This window comes from Mixophyes fleayi, chromosome 1 (assembly GCF_038048845.1).
Source record: "Mixophyes fleayi isolate aMixFle1 chromosome 1, aMixFle1.hap1, whole genome shotgun sequence".
In the NCBI taxonomy this organism is placed as follows: Eukaryota; Metazoa; Chordata; class Amphibia; order Anura; family Limnodynastidae; genus Mixophyes; species Mixophyes fleayi.
The window spans coordinates 243,016,535-243,037,367 of record NC_134402.1 but is presented as its reverse complement, the minus strand read 5'-3'; the positions used below and the strand labels follow the sequence as shown (position 1 = coordinate 243,037,367).

Genomic DNA, 20,833 nt, shown 5'->3' with positions numbered 1-20,833 from the left:
CTATCCCCGCTTTCTTGAAAAATTCCCTGCAGACCTTCTACTCCCCCATTTCCTTTAGTCTTTGTGCATCATATCTATGAGGGAGCTGCTGTCATTTGTTTACTATCTATATTACTCGTATTGACAGTATTCTGTTGAGTCCAAATCGGGACTCTTATCTAGTTTCTGTGGGTTGTCCTTGCACTGGACGTCCCGTTCTGTGGACTCCTTGTACTGGATGTCCGTGCTAAATAGCTTCTTTGACAGTATCTGGGACGAAGGTCTTTTGGAAATCTCTCTTACATAATTTGGGCAGATTACAGAATCTCCCTTCTTTGATATACCTCTGGGGATGGTGTCTAAAATGTTCACTCAATGTTCAAAACAATAACTCTCTAAATCCCTCTATTCCATTACATGCTTCTTTGATCAATGTCTTATGTGACTTTTATGCTTTATACATCATACATAGGTACAAACACATGCACTCAAAATTCAATCATCTTTCAAAAATCTAATCAACAATACAATTACAGTAAACAAATTGGGTTAATACTGTATTATATTAATCAGATGATACTTGAGACTCACAAATTCGCGTGTCAGGTGCCTCAGACAGACATGAGGTGACCCAGACTAGGAAGACCAACGAGTAGAAATCTACTGACCGCGGATGTTGGGGTTCAATGTGCTGGGAAACCTCCGTTGTCTGTCTTGTAGCCTGCTGGACAGCGAATCTCTGTGGCGACCTCCAAGTTGTTAAATCTAAAATTCTGACCCAAGTCAGCCTGTGGTGTCAAGTATATCTGGAAGCGCTTCAATCAGCTGGAGAGAATTGACACAGACCAAGTTCTGTATGCAAGGAATATTCTCTAGTTTATTGATACAAAGATACAGGTTTTTATAGGCTACTGAATAAATGAATCCTACGTCATATGCATACAATAGTTTATACCACTAGTTTATGAGAAGCACTACTGATTAACTTTCTCACGTATTCTTGAGGTGTTTACTTTTCTCCCCCTTCTAAGGACAGATGAGCCTATTATTTCTTATCTCAAGGGGAGTTGGAGATATGGTATGTGCAACACCATGGATACAGCTCCCATACTACCAGCTGGATATGAAGCTCATTATTGTTTTCATAACTGGTTACATTCTTCAGGTGTTCTCTATTAGTTCAACTTCAAGGCCATAGGCTCACATATTGCAAAACTGCAAGTTAACAGAAAAATGAATAATCTCTTCTAGCAAATAATATTTCTATACAAGTTACAATAAAATGGCTGAACAAAGGCCTTATGAGGCCTTAACAAAAAATCATATTTAACACTATAGACATAAATTTTGATGATGATGATTGGGCTGGTCAGTAAGGTATCTGGTGGTACAGCATTCATTCCTGGATTATGCTGATACAGAAATAATATATGCTGGCGTGTTTTTATCTGAATTACTAAAAATATTATATATACTGTGTATGCAACTATTCTAACATTTCATCAAGCGTTGCTTAAAACAAGCAGCGGTTCTTAGATTGACCATTAGTCTATGAGTTCTGATATCATCCCTGATTCATACTTCTCAACATTGGTGCATTAGGAGATATCTGGCAGTCTCCTGTTCTGCATAGGCCATGTCTCTACCCATCTAGCCTTGTCCCCATTTTGATAGTCCATGCCCATCTTGCCACAAAAATGGGGATGTTGGGGGGAGGGGTATAGTGATTGAATTTTGAAGTTTACCTACATGTAAATGTTTTTCATTAGTTCATAACAGTTTTATGAAAACATGTACAATTTTCTCCTCTTGTGCAAATGTGTAATAACATTGGATTTTTTCTGTGAAAAAGTATAGTATTGCTTTGTGAGTATATATCTGTGTACATGTTATAATAATCCTCTATATCATCTTGATAACATGATTCCATGATAAAATAGAATAGCATAGTGGGTACAAACATAAATTTGACTATTTTAAAACAGCTAATGTAATCCAGCTGCACACCTATGAAACGAGACAGTAGAGTTTTCTACAGCATCACATTTTTGCTTTGGCTTGTAAATAAAAGCAATTCTTCTGCTATAAAAGGGCAGACAGTATTGAAACACTTATACAGAGTTTCCCAGAACAGTTTTTTGGCAGCATGTCTTGGAGCTGAATTCATGTTTTTAAAAAGTCTTCCATTTCTGTAGACGCACATGGAGAATGTCTGAGATGTGTTAGTTATGATGCACGATTCCAACTTTAGAGCTGAGAGAGAGGCCTGGGAGTAGTGATTTCATCTGCAGTCTGTGCATCTCATGCAGTTGTGTCCCTTCATTCCAGAAACATTTTGGCCTGACATTATTTGAATACATTCCACAGGGTTACCAATACAGGGAATGACACCATTTGACACCATATTTGCACTTTAATCACAAATGTGTATAGGGCAATTGATAATGTCATAGTGAGAATCAGAGGGGGTAAGTGTTACCATTTCTGAGTTATTGCATAGAAACTTTTCCACCCACGGTTCTATCCTATTTTTAGGCTTTGACTATGTGGAGGTGATACTTACATTCATTAACAACCCATCTCTGACATACACATTAAGAGTTATATTGACTATGTGGCGGTTCAGTAGAACCATTGATTACTGGCGCTTTGAAGTATTTTTTTAAAACAACTCTTTAATTAAGGACAAAGCCAATTGGGTTTTGTCTTTAACAAAATTGCCGTTTGAAGAAAAGACTTCAAAGCGCAGTGAATCGACGGTTCGTAGTAAATATATACCTAATAGTTAATTCTTGGGACACATTCAGCTTTAGTAAAATGGCATATAAAAAATATAAAGATTACTCTAGTTGGATGCACTCTTAAGCACATTATGTTTCACCAGTAACATCCATGTCTATGCCTATGCGGGCAAAGTCTTTAATGCTGAATTGAACCTAAAGCATGCCAGAATGTGAGCCTGTTTTGTCATGTCCAATCACACTATTTACAACATTCTGGAGCTAATATATAAATAAGTCCAGGCCTGGAGATAACCTACTCCCTGTAGTAGGTTCTACTATGCTGATATCTGGAAGTTTTTCTGATTGACTTTTACTACTTTGTACAGACTCTTGTTTTGTTGGTGACCCTGATAACTGTCTGCCTGGAACTCTTGCTGTTACCTGACCATTCTTCTGTTGTGATTCTGTACTGATGCTGCCTGAATGTTATTGACCATGAGCTGCAGACTATGAACTGTATATCCCTGTCCATATGCCTGGTCCCATATCTGTCCTACTAGTGAACATCTGGGGCTATATGCTTAAGACCAGGAGCTAACTGAGTACTGTAAACATTTCCTCTTCTTATTAGTGGTACAATTAGAAAACTGCTGATCCGCCTGACAATTTGGAAACCATTCAGCTTTAAAAGCTAAGAGTCGGGGATTGTTGAAAAAGTTGTAGAATTCTCTGCTAACCAGCCTTCAACCTTTACAACATGATGTGGGCTATATCTTTTCTGATGTACTTAGCAGCGGAGTGAGTTCATCACACACCGTCATCATTTATATAATCATATACAGTATATAATTTATATATTTAACCTGAATTATATCAGGGTGCCATCACTGCTCTAAACCATACCAACATTGCAACACACACAGCCCACTCAGTACTTTTATCTTTGCAGTCTGGCTGGTCCATTGTGCAATATGATGTAGCACATGCCCTTGTGTTTCTAACTCCCATTGTCCTATAGATTGTAAGCTTTCGAGCAGGGTTCTCTTACCTCTCTGTCTGTATGTATTACCCAGTATTGTCTTATTAATGTTTGTTCCCAATTGTAAAGCGCTACGGAATTTGCTGGCGCTATATAAATAAATGATGATGATGATGATATATTAACTTGACTTTCCCCACAGATTACCTTTATTCATCACAGCAATATAAATTGTGTTTCCATTTATATAAGCAACATTTACAAAACAGAATTATTCACCTCTTTTTGCACCACAACTTCTCTCACACTCATCTCTATTTACATCCTAGTCCTAAACTTCATTTACTCTTTCTATAACATGCTTTCAATACGGAACTGTCATATTATTTTCATCCTTTCAGGTTCAGACCATCTCAGAGAAAAGGATGGACTTTGGGCTGTTTTAGTCTGGCTTTCAATTTTGGCAGCTCGTAAGCAAGGTGTAGAAGAGATTGTTCAGGATCATTGGACAAAATTCGGGCGTCACTATTATTGCAGGTAACCAATGTACTGATTATGGACCATTTTTTGCATAAGTAATTTAAAAAATTTAGTAAGGAGTGTACAATGAATTGTGCAAACTGTCTCATTCACCATCTCTTAATAATGATTTATTTCCTTGGTGATTAAAGGCATGCTTCTAATGTGTTTTAGTGATCTAAGAGGGAGATTTAAATCTCAGCATTGAACAATGCGGGGCACGCCCCATTACCGTTCCTTTTAATAATGCGTGCTCAATGCGGGGAATTTAATTTTCCCCTAAATGTTCTTATCTGGTTTAGTCTGCAGCTGGTTTTTGTATTTGATATGTTGTTTTTTAAATACAGATTCTTGCTTAATTGACTCAAATGGCACATAATCAATGCATAATTTTTATATTTTACTCTTTTACTCATATATATATATATATATAATTTTGCTTACACCACCATACAGTTTATTAGGAGCATCAAGGTTAGTCTTGATAGTATAAACATAAAACTTGACACTGAAATATTATGTAGATATCATTTGAAGACTCTCATCATTTTACTGTAAGTGAGCTATTTGCCTTTAGACACCCCACCTTAATTTAACCAACCCCATCTGTATAAAGCAAACAAACCACCACCCCACCCCCGCAGGAACCGAAACTTCTCTTGGAGGCCCTGGCAAAGAGAAGTTGTATTATCTGGTCCTGGCACGTTGTTTTTGTTCCATCACAAAAGTTAAAGGTAGGGGGGGGGGTTGGGCGAGAAATGGCAAATCCTTTTTTTAATACCAAAAGACCAATATTTTACATTTTCTTTCTTTATTTATAAATGTATTTATTATTCAACAGCCATGATTAGACATACTAGAAACCAAAATCAAGTAAAAATCAAGCTTATATATAATATAAGTGACAATATAATGTATAGCGGGCAAGTTAAAGCATAGAAACTTCTTTTGCATTATCATTTTGAATGCCCTGTATACAGATAGATTAGAGTTTATAACAGGGAATGGTGGGCCAATGCTAAGGATTAAGCAAAGAAGTTGCACTATTTTACAACAATTTAGTTATAAATAGCTTGGATATTTGAGTTAATTGCAACAAAAACAAATATAGAATAAAACATGTGCTATGATGTGCTGCTCACTGCAATGAACTCTGCTTAATCTGGATGCTATTATTATAGTTTATTTATATAGTGGCAATCATATGCATCACTGTACAGTGGATATATAGTCATTCACATCAACGTGCCTAAAGGTAGTAAAGAAACTTGTTTCAGGCCCTAAACCTTCATTACGTTGAATATTTATTATTGTATCAAACTAGAGCAACCAAATAAACCAATATAGTTTGCACAAATAAACCAAACCAGTAACATAACTTCCTGTATAAAAGTTATACATAGCGCTAAAAGTAACTGACTTGCAAATAAAGACACGAAGGGAAGAAGGAATAGCTCTGTGTTGCTATGCTAATGAACCTAACGATCCTTTCGTTATGGTCATCGTCCAATCTTTCTTTAAATATTTCTGCTGCTGATTCTAAGGTCATCTCCATTTTTCAGTTTAGCTCATGTTCCTCCTAATCTAGTTAATGGGAACCTTTCTTAAAAGAACCAGGAGAGCAGTTACTAATTGAAAATAAGGTATGATGCATTGACCATTGACTGGACCAAGCCATGTTGCCATGAGTGACCCCAGATTACTGCATGCATTGGTCTCTTGAGTGATATCATTGCCTGGTGTTTATCTGTACTAAGTATAAAACACAATCAAATATAATGGAATAATGTTGAGAACGTATGTAAATGTCATATAAAAACCTCAGTTTAAAAAATGTAGTCTTCCCTTAGGGAGGAATCTGGTATTCAAAGAAATCTATATGCTGGATTTTGCATGGATGATGAATTATGCGTCAGTAATAAGCATTTTTCAATTCCATCCAATTTGTAGGGAATGTGATACAAAAACTCTCTAGTAAATCTCCAAATAAAGACATAAGCAGCAAATGCAAGTTTATTTTCTATATCCAAACAAGAACACACACTGAAATTTTAGCTGTTCTGTGTTAAATTATCCTTGTGATTCTTTTGCAATAGATCTGTGACTATAATCAAATAATTTATTAAAATCCCTCACCCTAATTACTACTCCTAAGTAATACACGTGATTCATAGTGCATGTACAACACAGGAATATTATGGATATTACAGATAGATATTAGCCAGCAGTGTCTCAAGAATATAGTTTGGGACATATTGGATTAGGAGAGAATGGGCAGATCATATTTAGAATGTGGTATATGTAAGATGAGTATATTGGGGCTCATGCAGAGTTAGATGCATTTGACCCCCAAAGATACGCAGGAACATGAAAAAGCACATTTACATGGTGCTTATGTTCTGTCTCATGATGCATCTAGCTCTACAACACTAGTATTTTTATGTCAGGAGTAACAAGTGTGTATACTTTTGCCACACTAAAGCGTAGGGATAGTGTAGAGATGTGGTTTGACAGTGTTAGTAATACATGCTACATATTTGAACACAATGTAATAATGTAATTAAGTGTGCATTTTCCATATAATATATAATTAAATACAAACACGAATACTAATGAAATATTAACATCTATTATGTTTCCTTTTAAAAATCAAATGTGAATCTTCCTTCCTGCTGCAATCCAAATGGGAATATCAGTTAAGTGATGTGAAAACACAACAAATATGTAAAATGTAGCAGCCGCACAAATGAATTAAGAACTAGGGGCCTGAATCATTAAGGAACTTAAATTAAGAAGTTTCTTATTTAAGTCTCCTGGACAAAACCATGTTACAATGCAAGGGGTGCAAACTAGTTTTCTGTTTTGCACATAAGTTAAATACTGATTGTTTTTTCATGTAGTACACAAATACATGATAGCTTATTTGTACACTGAAATTTAAAGTTGATATTTGTGTGCTACACGAAAAAACAGTCAGTATTTAACTTATGTGAAAAACAGAAAACTAATTTGCACCCCTTGCATTGTAACATGGTTTTGTCCAGGAGACTGAAATAAGAAACTTAATTTAAGTTCCTTAATGAATCAGGCCCTAGAAGTGGGAGGAGACAATATGTAATCAGCCAATCAGAAGCATTTAGCTAGTGCTGCTGATCGTCATCATCATCATTGCCTCTTGTTGCACGAGCCATCCAGCAACTTACTTATGTACTGAAATAGTAGGAAGCACATTGACTCCCCACACGCTCCTCTTACATGTCAATATTGCATGTTCTGCTTAGAGTGTTAATAACAGTGTAATAATAATACGAGAGTGTAGTAGAACAGTTAAAATGTGTTCTTTATGTTTTACATTTATAGACACATGGCATATTGTTGTTGTCTGAAACAGGTTTGACTATGACGGTCTTGAACCCAAAACAGCATTTTTCATAATGAAGGATCTGGAGGCTACAATAACGGAAAAGACATTCAGTAGTCAGCAGTTTGCTGTTGGAAGCCACGTGTACAGTGTGGAGAAAACAGACAGTTTTGAATATGTGGACCCGGTGGACGGAACTGTGTCCAAGAAACAGGTAAAGAGACATGAACATAATTTAGAATACAATGAGAAATGTTTAACCTTCTATACTAAATATAAATGTCTTGAAGAAGTTATTAAATTGACATGTATACACATCACAGGCGTGTTGCAGGGGTGCAAGCAAAAATCAGTGATGTTTTATTCACCGTAATACCAAGATGTGCGCTCAGGTGCACTTCTCGCCAGGCTCACAGTTGCATTCCCCCAATTAAGTGAAACAAACCAAAACACACATATAACGCATATCCATTGAGGCACATTGCAATATATGTATTTAAACACAGAAACCGGATGTATGTAGTACAAAATGCACACTATGCATTTCACGTTGTTCAGATACATAACCCCAAGTATCTGGGTTATGTCAGTTTGGGATAGCCATTGATAGCCAAGCTTTCCTCTAAAGTGCCAGGCTGTACCTGAAAGCCCATTTTGCCATTTTCTGACCACAATCGGTTTAAGTGTGTGGCCTGAGAGGTCCAGCTGAGCATCCGTAAAGTAGACCAAGTAGTTTGGTGGTTCTAGGCAGAGCTGTTCTACTTCTCTGTACTGAGTAGTTGGAAGGTATGTATGAACTGCAGACATAGAGCACATATCTTATCTAATTGCACAGCTACTGTGCAGTATGTATATTTCACATCTTCAGGGTTGTCGCCCTTTGCACTGAACAAAGCCCACGCAAAAAAACCAACAGTGAACAACAGATTACCTTTTAGTGGTCAAGCTCTTAGGCCCGAAAGGGCCATGGCCTATTGAGGCGGGTTGTGACTATAGATGAAATGAGGGAGTAAGTGGGATGATTTGTTTCTCTTCATATCTTGGAAGGTATATACTAGGCATAGTGCAAAGCACAATACAGCATAATTCTGTATCCTAATATGTTTCTATACAATTACAAATGCACCTCCAAGTATCCCAAATTGACTCATTCAGACTATACTATCCTAAATAGTTGTCTATTTTTTGTCCCTAGATGTTAATTACATTAAAGGACCACTAAACCTAAAATACAAGTTGGCTTATATAGAATAACTATCACTAATAGCAATCACAAAGTTTGGGCTTGCTGGATTGCTCCAAAACTACCGTACTTCATCCATGGTATTTCAGGTGTAGTAGACAAGGATTAGGCGCTATTGGAGCAATCAATGGAAAACAATGCCACATTGCTGTGTATGTATAGTTCCCATACTTTCACAGAAATTAAGATGTTTGACATTCTACTTACATTTGCTTTATAGCTGAATGCAGGTTAGGTTTCTCTATTATCAGCCAATTTCTGCAAAATGTGGTAAAAAAGGCTGTGTGCTGTGTATAGAGAAATATCTCCCCCACAATCACTGTATCTTGATTATTTTCAGCTCTAACAAGTTCCTGAGACTGTGGGGTAAATTTATCAAGCTGCAGGTTTAAAAAAGTGGAGATGTCTACAGCAAAGAATCAGATTCTAGTTATCATTTATTTGCTACATTCTACAAAATGACAGCTATATCATACTTACCTACTTTCTTCAGCTCCCTTCCGGGAGCCAGCCAGTGGAGGGGGGCGTGAAGGGGCGGGGTGGCCGAAATCGCGTCATTTCGGCCCCGCCCCCTGTGACGTCATGACGCAAATTGCGTCATTTGACAGCGGGGGCGGGGCCAAACGCCGCGATTCACCGGGAATCGCGGCGTTTGGGATCTAATTCTGCCCACTTCACTAGGAAGTGGGGCACTTCCTAGTGAAGTGGGCAGAATTCGGGAGATTGCCACACTCGCCCGGGAGTCCGGGAGACTCTCACAAAATGCGGGAGTCTCCCGGACATTCCGGGAGAGTTGGCAAGTATGAGCTATATAATTGTGGAATAATTGATGTTCCATCCGTTAGATTCTCTCCTTTCCCACCTTTGTTCTTCTTGAGTTGTTCTCAGTTGTGTATTTGTATTCAGTTATTTCACTTTAATCCAGGGCTGCATCAATTTAAAGTGTCTGATGTTCAATATTACTGGAGGCTGAGCAATAGTCTGAAAGACTTACTGGACATCCCAAAACTGTGGGTGACAAACCTACATATGTGTCCAGTTATAAATAACTGATCTTGTGGAATATAAACATTGCTTTTCTGTCTTGCACAATTCCTTTTGAGGGGGGGTTGACTTTACTTTATGAAAGTGATTCTACAAAACTGCAATTCGTATGCCTGATTGCTTACAGAGATTTATTCTACGTTGTAAATAAACCATATTTAAGACCTAACACTAGTAAATGGTTTCCGCATACCAGTCAAGCCTGTGTTTAGTAGGAGAGTCTAACATGCCTTTAAGATGTCTGCTCCTGATGTATTCTCAGCTGTGATCTTCAAGCTTTCCGTCCTTTTAGGAATATATCAGCTGTCATATCCCCTTTGGTGTAAGCGCCTGTCTGTGTGTGGGCAGAGCTATAAATACTTTTCTTGTCCAAAAGGTCATGTCATAATTAAACATGTCTTCATATGCCTGGCCTACCTTGCATTTTTTACATTGACAAGAACAATATATATATAAAAAGGATATTATGCATGTTTGCTTTTTAATTGCACTTCCTTGTCTCGGTGTACTAGGATAATGTAGGATAATGGGTGAAAATACGTGACCAAGGGAAGTTCTCTATAGTAATTGGTAGGCATGTATGTGTCATTTGTATGTGACGTAAATTATATTTGTTAAAATAAAGAGGAAGTATTACATGAGTCACACAATAATTTACTTTACCCTGCTCACTCTCCTGATTTAAACCGTATCTGTTTTTTTTCACTAGAAGTACTAATAGATTGGCATTGATTTTTGGTGGATTACAATAATAAAATAATGATTAAACCAATGCAGATGATTGTGAAGTGACATGTGCACACCTAGAGAGCAGTGCAAAGGACTATGGTAGCGGAATCTCAGACACTGTGTCACTCACCGGACTGTGAGTGCCATTTCCCGTGTGTTCAGGAACCGTGGCCGTCCGCCATCCTGAGGGTCTGCGCATGTGCAGCCCTTATCAAGCCTCAATACCTGTTGCTTTTAATTGATTGGATGATCAGGCAACCCTCCCTATTTAAACCACCTGTGATCATTACCTGGTTGCCTGATCTTGGAGTCTCATTCCCCATGAGCCTCTGAAGGTGTTCCTGTGTTCCTCGTGTATTCAGCTTCTGCTGATTCCTGTTTACTGCTATTGTGGTTTCCAGACCACTTCAACTCTCCTGTGTTCATCGTGTCTGCACTCAGCTGATTCCTATCTGCTGCCTCTGTTACTACTACAGAGTTCCTGTTCACTTCAACTCTCCTGTGTTCATCGTGCCTGCATTCAGCGGATTCCTATCTGCTGCCTCCGTTACTATTACAGAGTTCCTGTTTCGTTTCAACTCTCCTGTGTTCATCGTGCCTGCACTCAGCTGATTCCTATCCGCTGCCTCCGTTACTACTTCAGAGTTCCTGATCGTCTCAACTCTCCTGTGTTTATCGTGTCAGCTCTCCGCTGCCTCCATTACTACTACAGGGTTCCAGACCGCCTCTACTCTCCCGTGTTCAGCGTGCCTTCTCTCCGCTGTCTCCACCACTACTACTGGATACCAGACAGCCTCAACTCTCCCGTGTTCATCATGTTTCCAGTTTCACTTACTACTGCTTCCTGAGTATTGCTTCGTTGATTCTGGATTACCTGCCGTGTGCTGCACCAACCTGATTACCGCTTCCACCCTCCAGTGGTCTCTCCTGCTGCTGGCCTTCAGCCGTTCAGGTATCCCTGCACGTCGCTCTGACAGCCTGCTCTCCTGAACCGCAGTATGCATACTTTCCATTGACTTTGCTTTTGTATTGCATATCCATCTGGACTGAGTTGTGTTCTTCTCCGGAGCCTCCTATCCACTGAAGCTATTGTTACCATTGACTTTGTTTCCTATTGCTTGGATTGCTATTGTGACTTTGTATACTTCAAGCAGCGCTTGTCAGTTATTGTTGTATTGTGGATATCATCGTGGGATCAAGTTCTGTGTGCCCCGTGTATACTCTGCTTTACATTCATCTCCTCGTGCCCCTCCTCACATATATATAGCAGTGGTACAACTTGCTGACGCAGACCACTGACTCCTGTTCCCTGTGACACCAGTTTCAAGTATCCTCTCACATAGCAGTGGTACAACTTGCTACACGCAGACCACTGACTTCCCCGTTACCTACCTTCACCTGGATTCCATTCCTTCACTAAAGACAGCGGTACAACTTGCTATACGCAGACCGCTGACTCTCACTACCTCCTCGCTACTCCTGGACATTCCTCCTCACTATAGCAGTGGTACAACTCGCAGACCACTGACTCTCCTCACGTTTCCTTGTCCATCTGGTTCCTCGTGTACATTCATCTACTCATTACCAGTTGCTGCTAGTCATAGACTTTCCTTGAGCATTCTCTCACCATCTGCCATTTCTCCTGTTCCGTTGTCACCCTGCTACCAGAGAACCATAGTACCAGCTATATTACTCTGGTAAGTCCATCATCTGGTGATATCCTGGGATATCCGTGACAGTAAGATCAGGCCATGACAGACCCAGGTGCGGAACCTACAGCTAAAGAGATGCTGCAGTATCTGGTTACCCGTATTGAACAACAGGATGTTCGCCAACAACATTTGCTGCAATGTTGCCAGGCGTTAGCCTCCCAAAGAACATCTGTGCAAAATATCACAGCTACTGTTGATGCTCCTGTGCCTTTCTCCGTCTCCCCAGTGCCATCCCAGGTGTCTACTGCTTCCACGCTACACCTGCCTACTCCCTCAAAATATGATGGAGACCCCAAAACATGCAGGGGTTTTCTAAATCAATGCTCAGTTCATTTTGAGCTTCAACCTCACAATTTCTCTACTCATCGTACCAGAGTGGCCTATCTCATTTCCTTGTTTTCCGGACAAGCTCTCGCATGGGATTCCCCTCTGTGGGAAAGAAATGATCCATTATTACAGGATAGTGCCAAATTTATTTCCACGTTTCGAAGTGTATTTAATGAACCTGGTCGTGTTATTTCCGCTGCATCCAGCATCCTCCGTCTACGTCAGGGTTCTCGTACTGTAGCCCAGTATGTCATTCAATTTCTGATATTAGCCTCTGAACTTCAGTGGAACACTGAAGCGTTAATTGCCGCCTTCTGGCAGGGGCTTTCTGATAAAATTAAAGATGCACTGACTACTCAAGAATTACCTACTTCTCTAGAAGATTTGATTTCTCTTTGCCACCGTGTAGACATGAGATTTCGTGAAAGAGAGTCTGAAAAAACAACTTCATTTAAAGCACCTCTTCGCTCAAGCCCTCAAGTTCGCCCAGTTTCATCTCCGGTGATACCCATGGAGATAGGTCGCTCCAAATTAACTTCAGAGGAGAGGGACCGAAGAGTAAAAAATAGACTTTGTATCTATTGTGCTGATTCCACACATATGCTCAATTCATGCCCTAAAAAAATCGGGAAATGCCAGGCCCTAACCAGTTCTGGAGAGGTGAAGTTAGGGTCCCTGGAGTCCTCTCCGTGTTCTACGAAATTAAAAGTTTGTGCTTTTGATGTGACAGTTTCCTTTGCTACCAAATCCTTTAAGTCCTAAGCACTTATTGACTCTGGAGCTGCAGGAAATTTTATTTCTGAATCCCTCGTGAATCAATGGTCCCTACCAGTGATTACCTTGAAAATACCTATTACTGTGACTGCTATCGATGGATCACGCATTATTAATGGTCTCATCACCCAGAGTACATCTCCAGTAACCCTTCAAATTGGTGTATTACACCAGGAAGAAATTTCATTTTTAATTCTTCCTGTTACTACCAGTCCGATTGTATTAGGCCTTCCATGGCTTCAACGTCAGTCTCCTCAGATTGACTGGCACACTCCTCAAGTTACGTCTTGGGGGCCTGAATGTCATCATCGTTGCCTCTCTCAAGTCGTTCCTCTCAAAATACAGCAATCCTCCATTTCACCTTGTTCACCGGGACTTCCTCCTCAGTATGCTTCTTTTGCCGATGTATTTGATAAAACTCAGTCTGAACGTCTTCCTCCTCATCGTTCATGGGACTGTCCGATTGATCTTCAACCTGGCAAGACTCCTCCCAGGGGACGTGTGTATCCACTTTCCTTACCTGAAACTCAAGCTACATCTGAATACATCCAAGAGAATTTCCAGCGAGGATTTATTCAACCTTCTACCTCTCCCGCTGGAGCAGGGTTTTTCTTCGTAAAAAAGAAGGATGGGTCATTACGCCCCTGCATAGATTTCCGTGGACTTAACGCCATAACTATCAAAAATCGGTATCCCATTCCATTAATTACTGAGTTATTTGATCGTATCAAGGGAGCCCGGATCTTTACCAGGTTGGATCTTCGTGGTGCCTACAATTTAATTCGAATCAGGTCTGGTGACGAATGGAAGACAGCTTTCAACACCAGAGACGGGCATTATGAATATTTAGTAATGCCCTTCGGGTTATGTAATGCCCCCGCTGTTTTCCAGGGTTTCATTAATGAGATCTTCCGGGACTTGTTATATGTTTGTGTCGTCGTCTATCTGGATGACATAATGATCTTTTCGCAGGACCTGCCTTCTCATCATCAACATGTGGCAGAGGTCCTTTCCAGACTCCGGAAAAATTCATTATTCTGCAAGTTAGAAAAATGTTCATTCGAGTTGCCACAGATTCCATTTCTGGGATATATTGTCTCCGGAGTTGGTCTTCAGATGGATCCAGAAAAGGTGAATTCTGTGTTACATTGGCCTCAGCCAACTACTCTTCGTGCAATTCAGCGTTTTTTAGGTTTTGCCAATTACTATAGACGCTTCATTCAAAATTTTTCCTCGATTGCATCTCCTATTGTGGCCCTAACTCGTAAAGGGGCCAATACTAAACAATGGTCCTCTGAGGCTCTTCAAGCCTTCCAGTTTCTCAAAGAGTCCTTCTCCTCTGCTCCTGTTCTTCGACAGCCTGATGTGACGCTTCCCTTCTTCCTAGAGGTAGATGCCTCTAATGTTGGTTTAGGAGCCATTCTCTCACAAAGATCGGAGCAACAAAAATTCCATCCTTGTGCCTTTTACTCTCGGGGTCTTCTGCCTGCGGAGAAGAATTATACCATCGGGGACAAGGAGTTGCTGGCTATAAAAGTAGCATTAGAGGAATGGAGATATTTGTTGGAGGGAGCTCGTCATCCTGTGACAATTTTTACTGATCATAAAAATTTGTCATATTTACAGTCTGCTCAATGTTTGAATCCTCGTCAAGCAAGATGGTCTCTTTTCTTTTCTCGTTTTGAACTAATCATAACCTTCAAACCAGCTGCAAAAAATAAAAAAGCAGACGCCCTATCTCGAGCTTTTGTGACGTCCTCAGACATTGAAGATGGTCCCAACCACTCTATATTAGACCCCAAATGTGTTTCTCTGGCTGCTTCTTCCACTAAGGTGCTACCATTTGGGAGAACCCTCGTGCCTCCTGCTCTTAGGAAGAAAATCCTTTAGTGGTTTCACTCTTCTCGTTTTTCTGGACACTGGTGAACGCAAGACCTTTGAAATTCTTTCTCGAAGTTACTGGTGGCCTTCTATGAGGAAAGATGTCAAAGATTTTGTGGCTGCGTGTGATTTGTGTTCCCAGTTTAAGACTCCCCGCAGAACTCCAGCGGGTTTGCTTCAACCACTACCCATTCCTTCCAAGCCGTGGACCCATATTAGTATGGACTTTGTTACTGATCTTCCTCCTAGTAAAAACTGCAATACTATTTGGGTAGTGGTGGACAGATTTTTGAAGATGGCACATTTCGTTCCTTTGACCGGTTTACCTTCTTCATCTACTCTGGCTGATTATTTCATCAAAGAAATCTTCCGTATTCATGGATGTCCTTCCGAGATTGTTTCAGATAGAGGAGTACAATTCGTTTCCAGATTCTAGCGGGCCCTCTGTAAGACCTTGGGTATCCGATTTTCACTCTCATCCTCCTACCATCCTCAATCAAACGGACAAACCGAAAGGGTCAATCAAGATCTTGAGACTTTTATAAGGATGTTCTCTTCAGCTAACCAAGACAACTGGGTAGATTTGCTTCCATGGGCTGAATTCGCTCATAACAACATGTATCATGAGTCATCTTCTAAAACTCCATTCTTTGTGGTTTACGGTCACCATCCGTCTTTTCCGGAATTTCCTGCCCTCCCTCCCACCCAAGTTCCTGCTGTAGAGACTGTTTGTCAGACCTTCAAAAATATTTGGTCTCAGGTCAAAACCTGTTTAAAGAAAACATCTGCCAGATATAAGTCTTTTACAGATAAAAAGAGACGGGCTATTCCACCACTGAAAATCGGAGATCGTGTGTGGTTATCAACCAAAAATATTCGTTTGAAGGTCCCATCTATGAAGTTCGCTCCTCGTTTTATTGGTCCGTATAAGATCATTCAAGTGATAAATCCAGTTTGTTTCAAACTTCTACTACCTAAGAACCTTCGTATTTCCAATGCCTTCCATGTGTCTTTGCTCAAACCTCTTATCATCAACCGTTTCTCGGTCCCTCCTTCAGCACCTCGGCCAGTTCAAATTCATCAAGAGGAGGACTTTGAGATTACTCACATATTGGATGCAAAAATTTCGCGAGGAGTTCTTCGTTTCCTCGTTCATTGGAAGGGCTTTGGTCCTGAAGAGCGGTCATGGATCAAAGCAGAAGATCTCAACGCTCCAGCTCTTCTTAAGAAGTTTTATTCCAAGTTTCCGGACAAACCCGGTTCCAGGTGTTCTGTGCCCACCTTTAAAAGGGGGGGTACTGTCACTCACCGTACTGTGAGTGCCATTTCCCGTGTGTTCAGGAACCGTGGCCGTCCGCCATCCTGAGGGTCTGCGCATGTGCAGCCCTTATCAAGCCTCAATACCTGTTGCTTTTAATTGATTGGATGATCAGGCAACCCTCCCTATTTAAACCACCTGTGATCATTACCTGGTTGCCTGATCTTGGAGTCTCATTCCCCATGAGCCTCTGAAGGTGTTCCTGTGTTCCTCGTGTATTCAGCTTCTGCTGATTCCTGTTTACTGCTATTGTGGTTTCCAGACCACTTCAACTCTCCTGTGTTCATCGTGTCTGCACTCAGCTGATTCCTATCTGCTGCCTCCGTTACTACTACAGAGTTCCTGTTCACTTCAACTCTCCTGTGTTCATCGTGCCTGCATTCAGCGGATTCCTATCTGCTGCCTCCGTTACTATTACAGAGTTCCTGTTTCGTTTCAACTCTCCTGTGTTCATCGAGCCTGCACTCAGCTGATTCCTATCCGCTGCCTCCGTTACTACTTCAGAGTTCCTGATCGTCTCAACTCTCCTGTGTTTATCGTGTCAGCTCTCCGCTGCCTCCGTTACTACTACAGGGTTCCAGACCACCTCTACTCTCCCGTGTTCAGCGTGCCTTCTCTCCGCTGTCTCCACCACTACTACTGGATACCAGACAGCCTCAACTCTCCCGTGTTCATCATGTTTCCAGTTTCACTTACTACTGCTTCCTGAGTATTGCTTTGTTGATTCTGGATTACCTGCCGTGCGCTGCACCAACCTGATTACCGCTTCCACCCTCCAGTGGTCTCTCCTGCTGCTGGCCTTCAGCCTTTCAGGTATCCCTGCACGTCGCTCTGACAGCCTGCTCTCCTGAACCGCAGTATGCATACTTTCCATTGACTTTGCTTTTGTATTGCATTTCCATCTGGACTGAGTTGTGTTCTTCTCCGGAGCCTCCTATCCACTGAAGCTATTGTTACCATTGACTTTGTTTCCTATTGCTTGGATTGCTATTGTGATTTTGTATACTTCAAGCAGCGCTTGTCAGTTATTGTTGTATTGTGGATATCATCGTGGGATCAAGTTCTGTGTGCCCCGTGTATACTCTGCTTTACATTCATCTCCTCGTGCCCCTCCTCACATATATATAGCAGTGGTACAACTTGCTGACGCAGACCACTGACTCCTGTTCCCTGTGACACCAGTTTCAAGTATCCTCTCACATAGCAGTGGTACAACTTGCTACACGCAGACCACTGACTTCCCCGTTACCTACCTTCACCTGGATTCCATTCCTTCACTATAGACAGCGGTACAACTTGCTATACGCAGACCGCTGACTCTCACTACTGTTATGTGCGTATTATCGCTAACCAATAACGATTGTCGAACCTCGAGTTGTGTTTCCAAAGCACAAAGATTTATTCGCAGATAAAAGAATAAATATGCTCAAGCGAAGTAATAGTAAATACAGCCGTTACTTATCGCAGGCGCTCTGGATCCAGTGCAGTCATTCAATCCTGAAGTCTGGGGACAAGATGTCTGTCCTCTGGATCACAAGCTGTTGCTTATATACACAATCAAATACAGTAATACAATAACGATGGTATAGCTTGCATCTATTGGTCCGGGTCTCAGGAATGTCCAAGGGGTCGTCAATCACTGGCTGGTTCATCCTAAGGAATCCAAAGAAGGGGGTCATCTCTGCAGGGGGTATGCTCTGCTCTTCCCGCCAGGATTCCTTAGTCTTAAGTAGTTCATAATTCCCTATCATTCATAACTTGCGTATGCACTCTGCGATTCCCTCGCAGAGTGAACCAAACAGTAGGATATGTAACAAGGTTCATTATGATACCACTCATGAGGTTATTCCTTTAACCCGTTCCGTGTATTTCACTAATATGCATGTAACTCTGATATAACATATAAATACTACTATATTTCGACATAACTGACTATGTGTTGCAACTACCATTAATGTGTACTATTTTATAAGTATGCGTGTTTGTGCGGATGTATGGTAAAAGACCAATTACTGTTGCTGCCACGTGCAGTGGATGCGTACGCCCTTTCACGCCGTAGCGTGCCCTTGTACGTCATAGCGTACCGTACGCATCTTTTCAGACAAAGACAACCAAGTTTGCTAGACTTTAATTGAAATGACTTTATCCAATTTGCTGACTTCGACAGTTCCACCCTTTGATAGTGTAATAAACTATCACCCAATCACCGTTTCAAGTTCAGGATTATACAATACTTCTTCACAGACCATGATCTCAGTATCTGGTACCACCCTTTCAGTCTCTTTCTCAGTGTTACTCCCATGAGACCGCTTTCCACACTTCAACACAGTAGGAACACATTTCACAACTAAACCAATTGCTAAGATGACACCCAGTATAAGGAGAAGGAGCTTACCTACACTCGCAATCATTTCCTGTACCCACTCCCCCAGACCGGAGAACCATTTTGCTGGGTTCAACCATGAGAACCAACCCGCCACCTTTTCCCCGACCTCATATAACGAAGAATTATGGCTCTTTCGAAATTCCCATTTCAGCTGCAAAATGTCATCCATCTTCCGGTCTATAACCTCTTTAGGGTCATCAGTATTATTAGTAATGTACGTGCAACATTTGACACCGAACTGGGTGGCCAGTGTCACACAGTACCCACCAGTAATAGAGGTGAGATAATTTAGTACCAGTCTATGTTGCACCAACTCCTTTTTGTATGCTTGTAGCTCCCTTCCAGTATACCTGAAAGTGTCATCATACATCTCGGTGATATTATCTATTAATTTAGCTAGGTCTTGGATATATTTAAAGTTTAATGTTCCCCGAGCGGTCCTGGTGAGATCTAGAGCAACCATAACTTGGAAACCAGCAGTTTCACTAATCAATTTTGTAGCTATGGGTTCCTCACCAGGAATCATATTTCTCTTGCCACGGTGTTCATACTGTGTGTGTATGTATGGTGGTGATGTAGTCTTGTGAATATCAACCATTTCTTCATGAGTAATAGTCATGATTTCAGGAACCAGTTTAGCTAAGAAACACAAGCCTTTGGAACTCGGAGTCACCCAGGAATAAGCTTTTCTTCCACAAACAAAGTACACATCCTCAGGGAGAACATAAGGGACGGTATGCCCATGAATTATGTCACACAGAGTTTTGATAAAACTACCCATGCCTAGTGTCTCCATCTGCTCTAGACATGTGTCGGCATTAATGACATTTTCACATTTATCTGTAGAGACTTTTCCAATGGATACCTTCTTATGTTTGGTTATACGCCCTAACTTGTGACTTCCATCAATATTCCTGCCTAGTAGTGACCTTGTGAGTCTCTCTCTAAAATGAGTGTGGCGAGCCATTGTCTGATCTGATAGGTCAGCCTCCCAATTCTCCAGGCGCTTTGCGTGAGATATGTTTAGGCACAGCAAAGATCTGCCTATGGAGTATTGTCGAAGCGTCAGACTAGGGGACCTAGTGTTATTGTACCTCCCTTCTATGGGCCTCCCACCCCTTAATTTGAGTACTTCGGATATGTTTAGAGGGAATGGCACTAGTCCTATGTTATGCTGCCCTTGAGGCACGTGAGAGCACACCCAACACTCGGTTTGGTTTAGCACCTTACCCACCAGGGAGTGATAATCCTCCAAAGGATGCCCGCCTATATTCAGAGTACTGGGGGACTGGCATCGTTGGATGCATCTCTCTTCAACTAGGGAGTTGCAGAACTTGCAGACACAATACTCATCAGACAATAGCCCCTCACACTGCCTCCGAGTTCCTGAGCTAGCAGACCTTTTCATAACCCCTGGACCAAGTTTGATAATGGGCTGCTCAGGATATCCTATTAACTTTTCTTCGGCCTCCATTTCATCCGTATCACTCCCAGAACTCTCCTCCGTCCTCCATCTTCCTTCACACAAATAGAAGGTCCTAGAAAAAGTAAAAACAAGGAAAATCCTGGAACAAAAGAAAAACAAAAACCGCCACTCCATCGCTGGAAAGGTAGTTCTGAGGCAACGTCTCTGGTTCAGGTGTCTCAACTGCAGGCTTTAGGTCTCCCGGAACAGGCTCACGAGTGACAGCTCTATGTCGTCGGTCTGAGTCTTGTCTTGCACTTTCTCCGGATTATGGACTCTCCTGCAGTGGGTGGAATGGACCCAAGTGTCTCTCTCTGCAACCTTCAGTGATGTAGTACTGGTCAGCAGCACTTGGTACGGGCCTTCCCAACGGTCTGTTAAACAACCTGAACG

General features: G+C 41.2%; 1 protein-coding gene across 1 annotated transcript in view; it reads left to right on the top strand.

Annotated features, from left to right (window-relative positions):
* Nucleotides 1–20,833, top strand: part of PGM5 (phosphoglucomutase 5) — a 156,846-nt gene that overhangs the window by 92,001 nt on the left and 44,012 nt on the right. Inside the window, exons 8-9 of the mRNA XM_075208554.1 lie at nt 4,083–4,218; nt 7,592–7,775. Coding sequence (XP_075064655.1) covers nt 4,083–4,218; nt 7,592–7,775 — 320 coding nt within the window. The remainder of the gene's footprint in view (nt 1–4,082; nt 4,219–7,591; nt 7,776–20,833) is intronic.